Below are 13261 nucleotides of genomic sequence, written 5' to 3'. Positions count from 1 at the left end.
GAAATCTTGACAATATGAGTGTTCTGGTTATGAAGAGGCAAACTTCAATGTTGATTCTGCTTCTCTTTAAGAACCTATCTGTTCTTGCCACTCTTGGTGCACACATGCCACAAGGAAATGGAAGCTTACCACTGGTACAGCTCTGACTGAGCTGGAAGGAGCAAGGTGTTAACACATGAAAAGAATGTTAACTGCTGAGAGTGGGACAAGTCACTAAGTCTTTGTTCCTTTTTCAACAGAGAACAAAGAGCTTTGTTTCAATCTTTTCTATGTTCTATCTCAGCTCTATAACTGTGATTCTGTGAGGGCATTAGAACAGCTTTTAGCCTGTCAGATTTAGTCCCTCCTTTTGCCCCCTCCCAGTGCCACACCATATAAAGAATAGAAAAGGTAGTGTAGCCACAGTGCTACTACAACTTCTGGTTCAGCTAACTGATTCAGTGCTTGATTGCACGTTTGAACATTGCTCCCCAGTTTCAGCCCAGTGTCTTCAGTATAGCTTTGTCTAAGCCAGCCCCTCCAGTTCAGTTGAGTACTTAGCCATTCAATACCCATCTCTCTCACCTACTGCGAGAAGACCTGGGAAATGGAGAGGAAAAGGGAATATAAACAATACATCTATATTCTACCCTCTCCCTTCTTTGTTATTGGCACACCATAATAGACAGCCCTCATCTTCCAATAATGCTGAAAGGTCCATGCCAGCATATTTTGGTCACTGCAACATATTTTGGTTTTAATATGCTTATGAGCATCGGAGTAAAAGCATAATTTGTTTTCCAAGTACTATTATAACTGCTGAAAAATAAAGAATTCTGTAGGATATACACATTATATACACTATATAAGAGTATAGAAGTGTATTATATACACTATATAACAATAGGAAATTTCCCCTCCCTCCTTCTAGAGCCCATTTCTCCTTTTAATGTCCTTTTAAGCTGATTCAGACACAAGGTTCCCACTGACTTTGACAAATGGTGCACTTTAACTAGCTCTGTGGCATGCAGAGCCAGAACACAGGATTGAGTTCTTTGTCTTTTGCTCACTAGCAGAGCCGAATTTGCTGAGTACAATTGTCACATGATAATAACAACATAGTTTTTTGGAGATGGTAGATTAAGACGCAACCGAAATGCAGTAGACCCTTTACTAAATAGTTGTAGCTATCCTAAAGTACAAATCGTTTTCTAAAAACTAGGAAGCACACAGCATTTACATTCACATGTGGTTAGCAATCTCATCCTTTAATGTACTAGCAAGCCAAAGGCACTATCAAATTTGGGACATGTTGTTCTATAGTGTAACTGTACATGGTTACTAGGAAATCGGTTAGCTTGAGACACAAGTTCTTTAAAATTAGGAGCATTATCTTATGATTCATGTCCTATTATTGAAGTAGGACATTTGTGTTGAGAGGTCCTTTAATGGCAGTGTCAACCATCCACCAAATGACTGAAAGCAAGGATGAAACTCCAAAAGCTATCTCTAACCAGCCACAATACAGCCTATCCTTCAAAGCTCATTTCTGTTATAAAAGAGAGCCTGGTCAGACATTCAGAGCTTGTGTACTCAAATTTGCATAAAATTCAAGCTGATGTGGTTATCTGAAATTTCAGCCAACAGTAGATTAACAGCACTTTTGTGAGTGAGCTTCTCAAAATAGGTATTGTACAGCTGCAACTGATAGCTTATTGGAGGACATAATCAAGAGGATATGGCCACTGGTAGACCCACGAGCTGGCCCTGGGCAATCTGAGGCTCCTCACCCCCTTCCCTGTCCTTGGAATCTATGTTCTGCTCACTGTTCCCACAGCTGGAACCATTTTTAAGTATGCAGCCTTGAGAGAGCGGCCCATGTCTTCCTTTAATCTCAGCTGGATCTCTGGGTACAGGGTCCAGTTTGCAAACCAACATGGTCCAGCTGCCTAGCTTTAGACTATGGAAGAGACAAAAGAACTATAGGAAGGAGTCATAAAGCCAAGAAAACAAAGGAAAGAAGGAAGAGAGGAAGGAGGGAGGTAGGGAAGGGGGTAAAAAGAAAAAGTTCTCTGGGAGTCATTTAATGTACTGCTCAGTGTTTCTCATACAATCTGTGTTAAAAAAAGGGCCCTCTCAACTTAAAAAAAAATTCCAAACTATCACAGACTGATAATTTTGTAAACTACATTAATAATGAATTACTGAAAATGAAACAAAAAAGATATAAAAAGAGGAACATTAATTTTTTTATTAGACTGAAAATATTTAAAATTAACTGTCAGATTGTTATAAGTGTTTCTAAATATGTATCCTTTATTTCTGTACTGTAGTTAACCGTTTGCAGATGGCACTTATCTGCCAGCCACACCTTGAATAGGACTGATTTAGTGTAAAGGCAGAGAACTCTACACTACCTCATACCTTCAAGAGCATTTCTCCCTCTTGTGCTACCGCACTGATAATGTACATGGTAATTGTATTAAATCACTTCATCATCATCACTATATCAATTCATTCAAGTTTGGAAAATATATTTCTTCTTTTGAAAAAGAGCAAGGATGAAACTTTAGCAAGATTTCCACGCAAATGCTTGAACTATATAAAATGGATGAGGATAAGTGATAAGCCTCACTAATCTGGAAAATTCATGGGTGTGACAGGTTTAGTTGCTCTTGATGATGTGGATGCCCTTATGCCAAAGACCACCAGGGACACCTGCAATTAAGCTAAGTGTGTTCCTTATTTGTTGCAGAGAACACATACTCAAGGAATTAGGGGATATGGCAGTAGGAAGGTGTTACATTGAACCTACTATAGAATTTGGACTTTGGGTGATTTGGCGGGGCGGAAGGTCTAAAGAAGCAGATTTGATGCTGTCAGAAAGTAGGGGCAAATCTGTGATTGGGTATTTTGTAAGTGGTACAGTGAGTTTTGTCTGTGCTTAGAAAAAAATTACCAAGCCTTTTTCTTTTTTAAATTCATTTAGCGTGGTCTCAGAATAATATTGTCTGAGGTTGATATTCTGTGAGTTTATATCTAGCAATAGAACAAAATGACCAGGCTGTGAGCGTCAGACTAGCTTGTAAGAATATTGTTGTCAAATCAGCTCTGGACATCAGAGGCTGCTTTTTCTTTCTCAGGGATGAGTGAAAATGGTATCATAGAAAATTGAAAATAAAGCGTAAATCTTTCTCATTGTCTAATCTTGACATTTGGGAATTGTCTCTGGTGATAAGTGCATAAGTTTGTTACCAATAATTTTTGACTTAACTGAATAGTCTATGGAAGTATGTGGTGTACATGATTTTAAAAAAACACAAAGTATTGACCGTTAATTAGTCAAGCCATTCACAAGTTTCACATAGCTACTTACATATTTATTCAGAATAAGTTTGCAACAGGAGGGCTGTCAGGCATCCGGGCTGAGACAGAGCAGTTTGAGAAAAGAATTTCATTTATAAGATTTTCCATTTTGGGGTAGGCTCTCCTGCAAGGCAGAAAACTGAGTTACTTAGATAAACTCTGTGCATTTACTGAAGTCAGTACATCTCAGTCTTATGTCTTATATTACTTTAAAATAAAGCTTTTCATGGAGTATTCTAATATTCTAAACATTGGCTTGTTTTCATTTGCTTTTCTGAATTGTTGTTCCCCACAGTCAGTAGCCTTATGTAGAAGCATGATCTTACTCATGACTTTTACCTCCAGCATCCGAGTTCTCAACATAAAGTAGATCAATACATATCTATGGGACTTAACTAAACAGTTTACCAGAAACTCAAAATATCTTCATTTAAAATTTGTGTATGAACTTCTGGCCTTTCAATTTAAGAGTACTTAACATGAAAGTTACCTTTCAATTGTAGATTTATTACTGTTTGTATAATAAATGAGAGTTATAAAGCATTTTGGAGGCTTTTTAAGTGTTTCTTTGGGGCATACATTAAAGAATGAAATATCACGTGATATTGTGTACACATCACAAGATGCGTATTTGAAACAGTATTGTTGGCAAAAATTCAATGAGAGTGCTATTTTATCACGTCTAACAATAAAATCAGGTTTCTTTGTACCAGTTACTCCAGTAGACCAATTAATCTATGAAACTGTTAGGAAGCACTTTAAGAAAAAACTAACAGGTAAGAGTCCATTTTTTTCCCCTGAATTTGTAGGCTTTTAAAATAGTTACTAAGCAGACATTGACCATGTCTAACTAGGCACATATATTTGGCCCTTAGTGGAAATCCACATTTTAAAACCTGATTTGTTGTTTGAACACTGTTCAGACTTTCTCCTGTCCTCTTCTCCTTGGGTGTCAGGGAGAACTAAATTATATAGGGTCTAAGAAGCACAGTTTTGTCTAATTATTGTCCCTTAGAGATTATAGGATTTCTGTCATAGTGTAAAACTGATGTCACTGAACACAAGGGACCCATGTGAAAATCAATTAAGACATTAGGTTCAGGTTAACAATTGAAGGGAAACAAAATTTATTGCCCCCAAATATGCTTCTTTAGCATAAGGATAATTTTAGGCTGGTTATTTTTAAGAAATTGCAGACACAGGAGAAGCTGTAAAAACTGAGTAAAAGTTACTCTTTTTGTAAGAGATATGTACATTTTAAGAGAAATCTCCATTTGTAAGGTGTCTCCCTCTCTGCACCAGGAAGACAAGGATGACTCTAGATATATAGAAACTCTTATCAGAGGAGAGGCAGTGACAAATCTGCATATCAACCTTACCCTTGTTTACTGTACTTTTCCTGTTAACCTTCCATAGCTGCCCCTCCCCCCTTTATGTCTTTAGCTAGAGATGTTATATGAAGTGGTGACTTGGGCCATTTTGAAGAGTATTCCTGGGTGTCTCCCGTGTGTACAGGATGTATACACATTCTTAAATTTACGTTTGGTTTTCTCATGTGAATCTTTTTTTATTAACAGGGGTGGGGAGGTCTCATCCAGGAACCTGGAAGGGTAGAGGGAAAATTATTTTTCCTTCTCCATACTGTATGTACTTATAAAACTGTACTTTAGTAAATTGCTCTGTATTGTGTAACATGAAGTTTAAGAAAGTAATGCGTTTTCATTTGTATATTTTCATGTTTATTCAAGTCAGATAACTCTTTTCCAGATATATTTTTATATTTTAATTCTAGGAACATTTGCAAGTCAATCAGGGAGGACACGAAGTTAACCACCTGCTCTGGCACTGTGTGGCTGCCTGGTCATGTGTTCAGAAGAATAGTCCTCAGTTGAATAAGGTGCTTGAACATCTCATCTTTCATAAAATGCAGCTTCAAAAGAAATGCTGGTAAGAGGGATTCTATAAATCCAAAGTAATTCATGGAGAAACCTTTGTGTTTAAATGTTAAATAGCCTTTGTACTTAAATGTTAATCACACCTTAGTTGACTATGAAAAAAATTTATGATCTCTATTCCAAAATGCTAGGGCAATTTATATATTTTGTATTAGTTCATTTCATCAATAAATTGTTCCTATCTTTCATTTTTTTTGCTAATCTGCATGCATGCATTGCATAATTTATCTTTATCAAATGAAATTTGTTATTGATAAAGAGTGCGTCCCCACATTTAAAACATCCTTTATTTTTTGAGTTGTTAAACAACAGCAGTGAGGCACAGTTTATTTTTCTTGGAGGAAATATACTGAAATTCTGTTTCTTTATGCCTTACTTGTAAAGTTTAACAAAAATAAATCTTGACTGATAAGTGTTAATTTCCTCCTGTACATATATTAATTTGAGAAGGAAAAAGAAGTCGTAAATTACTACCAAAGAGGACATGGGTTCAATGGAAGAAAGAAGAATTTTAAAGGAGTATTTCTGAGACAAGTGATCAGAGATTTCCCTTTTCAATATTTGAGGACAGAGTTTTGAATTCCTCTTCCATTGCTATTGGAATAATAGTAATAGTAATAATAATAATAATAAAAAATGTCATGCCGTAACAAGTTGCAAATTCAATCGTCATATATTTTTCTTAAAATTAGTTCCTGTTTTTATGTCTCTGGCTGCCAGCTCTATACCAAAGGTCTTTGTATATGTAAATTATAAGAATCTGGAGGATTCCTTGTGAAGGAAAGGTGTTTTCCTAGTTTCATTTGGAAGTTTCTAGGATCCTAGATCAAGTAAAGATTTCTGGAGGATGGCTTAGATTTTGTTTAATTTCCTAGAAATAGCCTAGTGCAGAAGACATTTCATCAAGAACTTGTTCTGTTTTGTCCTGTAATGGGAGAAATCTATTCAGTATTGCAGTTAACAAAGATTGTGATTCCTTCATGTTTTAAACCTAAGGATAATATCTTTAAATAGGAAAATTACAATGTAATAGAATGTAAGTATTCAATAAGTATATATTAATATAGAGCTGATAAATACAACAAAAATTAGAGATTCTCACTGGTGTAAAGTAGGTTATGCTGAAAGCCATGGTGATTTTTTTCAGACCACTCTTACTATAGGAAATAAATTGTTAGGGATTCAAACACACACTTTAGTTTTCAAAAGGGGCTAGAACTACGTTAGCTCTTGGAAGACTCTAATAATTACCAAATAAGTATGGTATTCTATATATATGGTATACTAATAATTACCAAATAAGCAAGTTTAAATAAATATTGAGATAATAAAAGTGGCTAGTTAAGAGTAGCTAATTCTAAAGTCAGGGAATTGTTTCTTTACCCAATTTTCAGTTTTACTGTACTGCATCAACATTGATTTAATTTGTTTATGATTTGTCTTGTTAAACAAACAAACACACCACGGGCCCCAAATGGTACACTTAGACTGAGTTCCCAAACTGGTGCATAATACATAATCTAAGTGAAGTTTTAACTGCTCCTGGAAATGTAGTCTTAAAAAGGTCAGCTAGGAATTTTTCAATCTGCATCAATGAGTCTGCTACTTGGGCCCTCTCCATTCCCCTAAAAACATGAGATAATTAGCATAATAAGACACCGTGCTTTTCTCCCTAGAATGCCATCTTTTTCTTTTGCTAATAATGACCCTCCTTCTATAAAACCCTTCTAACTCCTTGAAGCTCCCCTCTACTTGCTAGATGGGGTGCTTCATGATTCATGAATCATTTAATAAGCCAATTAGACCTTCAAATTTACTTGCTTGCATTTTGTTATTTAACAGTCTTTAAGATAGTTTTTTCCTGAGTTTATTAATTTATTTTGTTGGGGAGGGGCAGAGAGTGGGAGAGAGGGAGAATCCTAAGCATACTCCACACTGCCAGTGCAGAGTCCCACCCCGGCCGAACCTACAAACTACAAGATCACGTCTCAAGCCAAAATGGCGAGTCAGACACTCAACTGACCAAGTCACCCACGAACCTTGGTAGTTATTTTTTTATACTTAGTATTTTACAGATTTGGGGGCATTGGAGATCATACAGAACGATTCTTACTTTACAGATGGAGAAAGCAAGGCCATGTTTATTAAACTTACTAGTGACTGGAATGACATTTTTAGGGCCCCAGTATAGCACGCTTCGTTCTGACTGCACGAGGAAGGAGATAACTGTTCTGAAGCATCTTGTCACTGAAGATGCTTGTCCTGACTTCTCCTTTTCTGGGAAGACATGGTGAAGATCAAGTGAAGGAGGGGATGGCAGTGTTTAGACAATGAGGAATGACCAGAGGGGTAAATTGAAAAAAATGCTAAACATAGTAACTGCTTAAAATCAAGAGGAAAAGATAACTGCTTTAAAAAACACTGGCAAATAATTTTGATTCTATTTCTTATATTTACTGGTTTTTTTAAAAGAGGTTTCAATTTTTTTTTAAAGTGATGACTCTAGTAAACAATAATCCATTTACATTAAAATATTAATTTTTTATTTTTTAATATTTATTTATTTTTGAGAGACACAGAGCACATGTGGGGGAGGGGCAGAGAGAGAGGGAGAGAGAGAATCTGAAGCAGGCTCTAGGCTCTGAGACCCTAAAAGATTAATTTTTAAGTTAGTTAGCAGTTTGATTAACTTCTGTTAGTCAAATTTTCTGTTGTGATGATAACACTCATTATGGCAAATATTAAAGAATTAATTTTTCTTCTTATAACATATTTATTTATGTAATAGCCTACAAAGCTATCAAGAGGTCATTATTCCAGATAAGACAAAACAAACTGTGATGTAATTATCAAAATCAAAGCAGAAATGCCTTCCATTTCTAGGGAAAATTGAGTATTTGTCTTACATACTCCTAAGATTGGTTACATGTAAAAAATTAAGAAAATGAACAATGTATTTAGAATGAAATAGAAATATTGAGGCATCAGGCCTTGATAGTAAATTAAGACATTGTCATGATTTGCTGGACCAGGTAGCCTTGGAATTTTGACACTTGGTGGAAGATAAATTTGGTTTCGCACTTGAAATTCAATGCCAAGTGACTATTAAGAGGAGTAACCTGAAAAATTTTGTTTGCCGCACATATCAGTAAAGTCACCATAATGGTGAATCAATGTTCAGGGATTTAAAATGCAGAAAGGAGACCATTCAACTGAATGATCAGAAGAAATTTGATTAATAGTGGCAAAAATTTCTTGTGCCCATACAAGTGAGTGGTTCTCATCTGCCCATTTCTGATGCTATCCATCAGTAAATGATTCATCATTGTAGATCCCTGCCTTGCTTCTTATAGCCCCCTTTATAAAGATCATACAGTAGAAAAGGAAAGAAATTGACACAAGTGGTTTCGGCTGAGCCTAAAAAAGAGCAGGCCTGGAATCCATGAAAAGACTCAGGGAAGGCATCACAGAATTAGAGCAACCTCTCTGCTCACTAAGGGACAGGGAAAAAAAAAGAAAAAAAAACAAGGTGAAGAAATGCACTAAAGACAATAAATTATAAAACAGGGTGAAGAAGCAGAGAAAAAGAGACTACATGAACCCCTCCTAGCTGTCATGCAGCAGCCTTTATCTGGGAAGTTGAGCTGCCCTGAGCTGCAGATAAGCAGTTTGCTGTAAGGCAGATTTCCATTTAATGTGGTTAAATTTTATATGATGCTTTATACTCTCAATGCTCCACCCTGCGGTTTGGCCTTTTATAAACTGCCCCATTTGCTCTGGGAAGATAGCTCAAGCCAGTGCAAAAGGCTTTCTAATCTAACATGAAAATAATGAATTGTGTTTATAATTGAATTATTAGCCAATGAAGACTGCTGAGAAATGCAGTATGGCATTTCAGTGGAGCAGTATAACATATAAAATTATATCTCCCAAAGCAAAATAGCTGATTTAATGCACTCCATGAATGTATTCCAAAAAAGCTTGACAATTTAAAATTATATAGATAGGGCAAGTGTTTTCCAGAGGTATGGTATTTGTGTTTGCGTTGAAATGAATCAGACAAAATCAACTGCTTTGTATAGGCTGTAAGGCCTTTATTTCTGTCGAGATCACTGATATCCCCATTGCCTATCTCCTGAACCCCAGCAATTATAATGTTCATGGGACAGTCTGACCCAAACCATTCAAAGAAGTTTTTGTCGATAGTCCTCTGCCTTCTTTATGAGCTGAGACGGCAGTGTAGGTCCTCACTCTTCAAATTCATTTCCTGGATTTTTAAATTTATCCTTTGATCCTCTGGGCTAAGTTTAACCATTTAGTATACATCAAGGGTATATGTGTAATTATGTTTTGCTAAGTTATGGTGCAGTAAGAAAACATTCAACCTCAAATCAGAAGACCTGAGTTTTAATCCTGTCTCTTGCTACCTGTCTAATTTTGAATGAGTCATTTAACCCCTATGAACAGAGTCTGGTTAACAGATAAATAGAGACAGTAGCCATCTCAGAGAGGTTTTAAGAGATTTAAATAAGTAATGAGAACACTTTTTTATACTTTGATTCTCCCCTAATGCTTCATGCCCTACTAGTTTAGATCGGAATTATTTTTTTCCTAGAGAGGCTCCTGCCTGCTGAATTTTGATCTTAATACGTGACACATGTCCTCTCCTCAACTTAACCAAATTAGACACCCTAACTGCTAACTGCTACATTTCAGAACTGTTCTGCTCTCTACCTGCTCTGTCACAACCTTGGTTTAGGCCCATATTGTCTCATGACTCTTGTAGCTTTTTAACTGGTCTCTTTGCCTTAAGTTTTCCCATCAATAATTTGTCATACTCTGCTGCCAGCGCTACAACCTAAATGTGATTAGACCACTCTCCGGCTTAAAATTATTTAACAACAACCATCTTTATAGGTCACAGGGTCGCATCAGGGTCTTATAACTTGCCATGATTAGAAAAAAACAAGAAGAGGAAAAACAAAGACTGAAAGATCCCGCTGCTGGGATTAATTACCACCAGTGAACCAAACAGGTGAAGAAGTGCCTGATAGGACTAGAGGGGGTTGACAGTCAGTGACCCACCTGCCTTTGCCTTCTCTGGTGAAGCTGCATTCCTGGCTTGTCTAACACACCAGCCCTTCATTCTTTCCCACTGTCGTCCTGGAGCTCTGAGAATGAAGCTCTGTAAGCAGGAGAAAGAACTCTTTTAGCAGACATGCTAAAGACTAGATTTACATGTCCATCTTTTCTAAGAAGTATCAAAAATCAGACAATGGCAAGAGACACGCATTCTTCAAATTAGTTTTTGTAAATGGTCAAAACCAAGAATGAAATCCTGATTGCCCTCTTCTCCATGTGCAGTGAAGATTGAGACGAATTTATTTACTTTAACCCTACCTTCCTAGGCTGTTAATATAATCTGGAGTTTCTGATAACATTAAGGCTAAGTCACTCTTTAAAATGTTCTAGTCCCTTCTTATAGAATGAGTTTTATATCTGTATTTAATTTTAAGGTGATATTTATGATATTATTTTGACTTATTACACTTTATTTTTCCCACCATCAGCCACTTACCACTACAATTTCTCCTTCTTAAGCTGTTAAATAATATTTAAATAAATAAATAAATAAATAAATAAATATTTAAATAAATAAATATTTGGTTGGTTTGAGTATATTCTAGGTAGGAACATAGGTTATATCTCTTGCATTAGGTGAGCCTTTGATTGTATACAACTCTAGGTTGATTATAACATTTGTTACCATTCATTTCCCCCTAAAAAGTGGAACATTCATTTTGTCTGGAAATAGACTTCTGTGCTCACAGTTTTGTTTTGTTTTGTTTTTTCCTAATTCTCACTTTAAATCACTAAATGTTGCTATGCCATTTCCTAACTTATAGCTGTGATTAGATGTTCAAAGCCAGTCTGCTTCTTTTATCCTTTTTATTTTCAATCCAGAACTTTTAGGTACATCTTTGTGATTGGGTAGCCAGGATATAAAAGGCATCCTCTCTTATTTCCCTGGCCATCTTATGAAGGTGTAAAGGCGAATCCTTCATTTCACTTAGAGAAAAGTCCTGCTATGTGAAGCTTTGCACAAATGCTGTGGTGACAGGTCTATATGTCTTGAAGGCCTTCCATTGATTATTCATTGTTCACATGCTCAACGCACAGCTCCTGCCTGTGCTTAGATTATGCATTATGTTAGAGTAGAAAACCCATGTATGCCTCACTAAATTTTAGATTTAATTTTTGGCTTCTTGGCATTGGAAATGTTTTCCTTCATCTGGATTCCATTTTCTTCATAACTTTAAAATCTTTAAAGTTCCTTTATTTTTTTTCCTTTCTGTAGTACTACAGATTTCCCCGCGTAGATTTTGTTTCTTTGGTTGTTTCAGTGGGAATTAGATACTACTGGGTCTCAATTTGCCAGCTTTAAATGCAGTTGACTTCCTCTAAATTATGTAAGAATTTTCCAACTTTTCTCCTTCCAACCAACTTTTACAGTTAACTTCCTCATCATGGATTTGAATTTTACATTTGTATTTTAATTTCTTTGCAATCTCTTGCTTTCTTACTCTATTACCTTTCATCTCAGTATCAAGGCTTTTCATGGTCTTTTCTTCTTCCTTGGCTTTATTAAAGATACTTAAGAGTCATAAAAATAACTTCTGGTCCCTCTAAGAAATCATTTTCAGAGATGTGATCCTCTCTGAGTATTTGGACTGGTCTTCTCTTAATCCCTTGCTTTAATATATTTTTCATCAGTCTCACATAGGATCCCCTTCTCTTTTCTATTTTTACCTACCTTATTATCTAGGAGAAATCTACAAAATTTGTTATTTTAAATGAAGAGGTTTGTCTTCACAGGATCCATAGCAGAGATGTTAGATGCTACAACGCTCAATGTGCACTATCATCAGGGACCTTCCTGTGTTCCTCTTCCTCTTTGATGTTTTACCTTTGGGGAGAAAACGCCCTCCCGTGTTCCTGGCATAGTGTTCCTCCTCTCTCCTGCTCCCCACCCCCACACACATTCCCTCCTCTTTCCTACACACATATTGTCACGAGCATGGTTTTCTACCCGTCTTGGCATCTAGAAATTTCCATCTCTGAGTAAGTATAGAGAAATGCTGATGAAGCACAGAAATAATACTCTGGCTCCTTAAAAAAAAAAAAAAAAAAAAACCCAAAAAACAGTACTTCCAAAGTAAGGGACTGGCTTTACTTTTTCTGAACTATGACAAACACTGTGGATGGTAGAGATGTCTTTTTTCCCCTTTTATTCCTTTTAACTTTCTTTGAGGAACCAAGGCTGCTATGTTTCATGAAGCAGCATGTGTGCACTCCTTATTGCTATTCCTAATCCAGCTCCATCAATTTTATGGTTTGTGGAAATTCCCTATAAAGTTGCTGCTCTTGGTGACTTTTCTTTAACTCTTAGTCTTTCATTTTTAGGGTCATGTGGATTTTTGACGTTGTCAGTGTTTTCCTAGGTATCTATTGAAAGGTTGAAAGAGCCCTGTGTAAGGGTCGTGACTTGGAGACATTTTATTTTTTTAAATGTTTATTTGTTTATTTTGAGAGACAGAGAAAGAGAGCATGCGAGCGGAGAATGGGCAGACAGAGAAGGAGAATTCCAGCAGGCTCCTCCCTGTCAGTACAGAGCCTGATGCGGGTCTCAGTCTCACCAACCATGAGATCATGACCTGAGCTGAAACCAAGAGTCAGACACTTAACTGACTGAGCCTCCAAGGCACCCCATGACTTGGAGACATTTTAATTCCATCTTTTAAAAGTGCAGTTTGATCACTGAAGAAATCGATATAAAGGAGTAAGGAGAATCTAGGAAAACTGTCTTGAATGCTGATGTTCCTAACCTTTTTATAAGGTTGTATGTAAATAGCTAGGTAGCTTTTTACAAAGCCTCCTGTTATTGTATTTTAGCTGATTTA

At 36.4% G+C, this 13261-nt stretch overlaps 1 protein-coding gene across 15 annotated transcripts in view; it reads left to right on the top strand.

Annotated features, from left to right (window-relative positions):
• The window catches only part of TMEM232 (transmembrane protein 232), a 210865-nt gene that overhangs the window by 50787 nt on the left and 146817 nt on the right, over window positions 1-13261 (top strand). For all 15 annotated transcript variants that reach the window (XM_015542903.2, XM_042991086.1, XM_042991076.1 and 12 more), the window contains one exon: window positions 5138-5292. In XM_015542903.2, the coding sequence (XP_015398389.1) occupies window positions 5138-5292 (155 nt within the window). The remainder of the gene's footprint in view (window positions 1-5137; window positions 5293-13261) is intronic.

Source organism: Panthera tigris, chromosome A1 (genome assembly GCF_018350195.1).
Source record: "Panthera tigris isolate Pti1 chromosome A1, P.tigris_Pti1_mat1.1, whole genome shotgun sequence".
Taxonomy (NCBI): domain Eukaryota; kingdom Metazoa; phylum Chordata; class Mammalia; order Carnivora; family Felidae; genus Panthera; species Panthera tigris.
The sequence above is the reverse complement of the archived record's forward strand: the minus strand, read 5'-3'. Positions and strand labels throughout refer to the sequence as shown.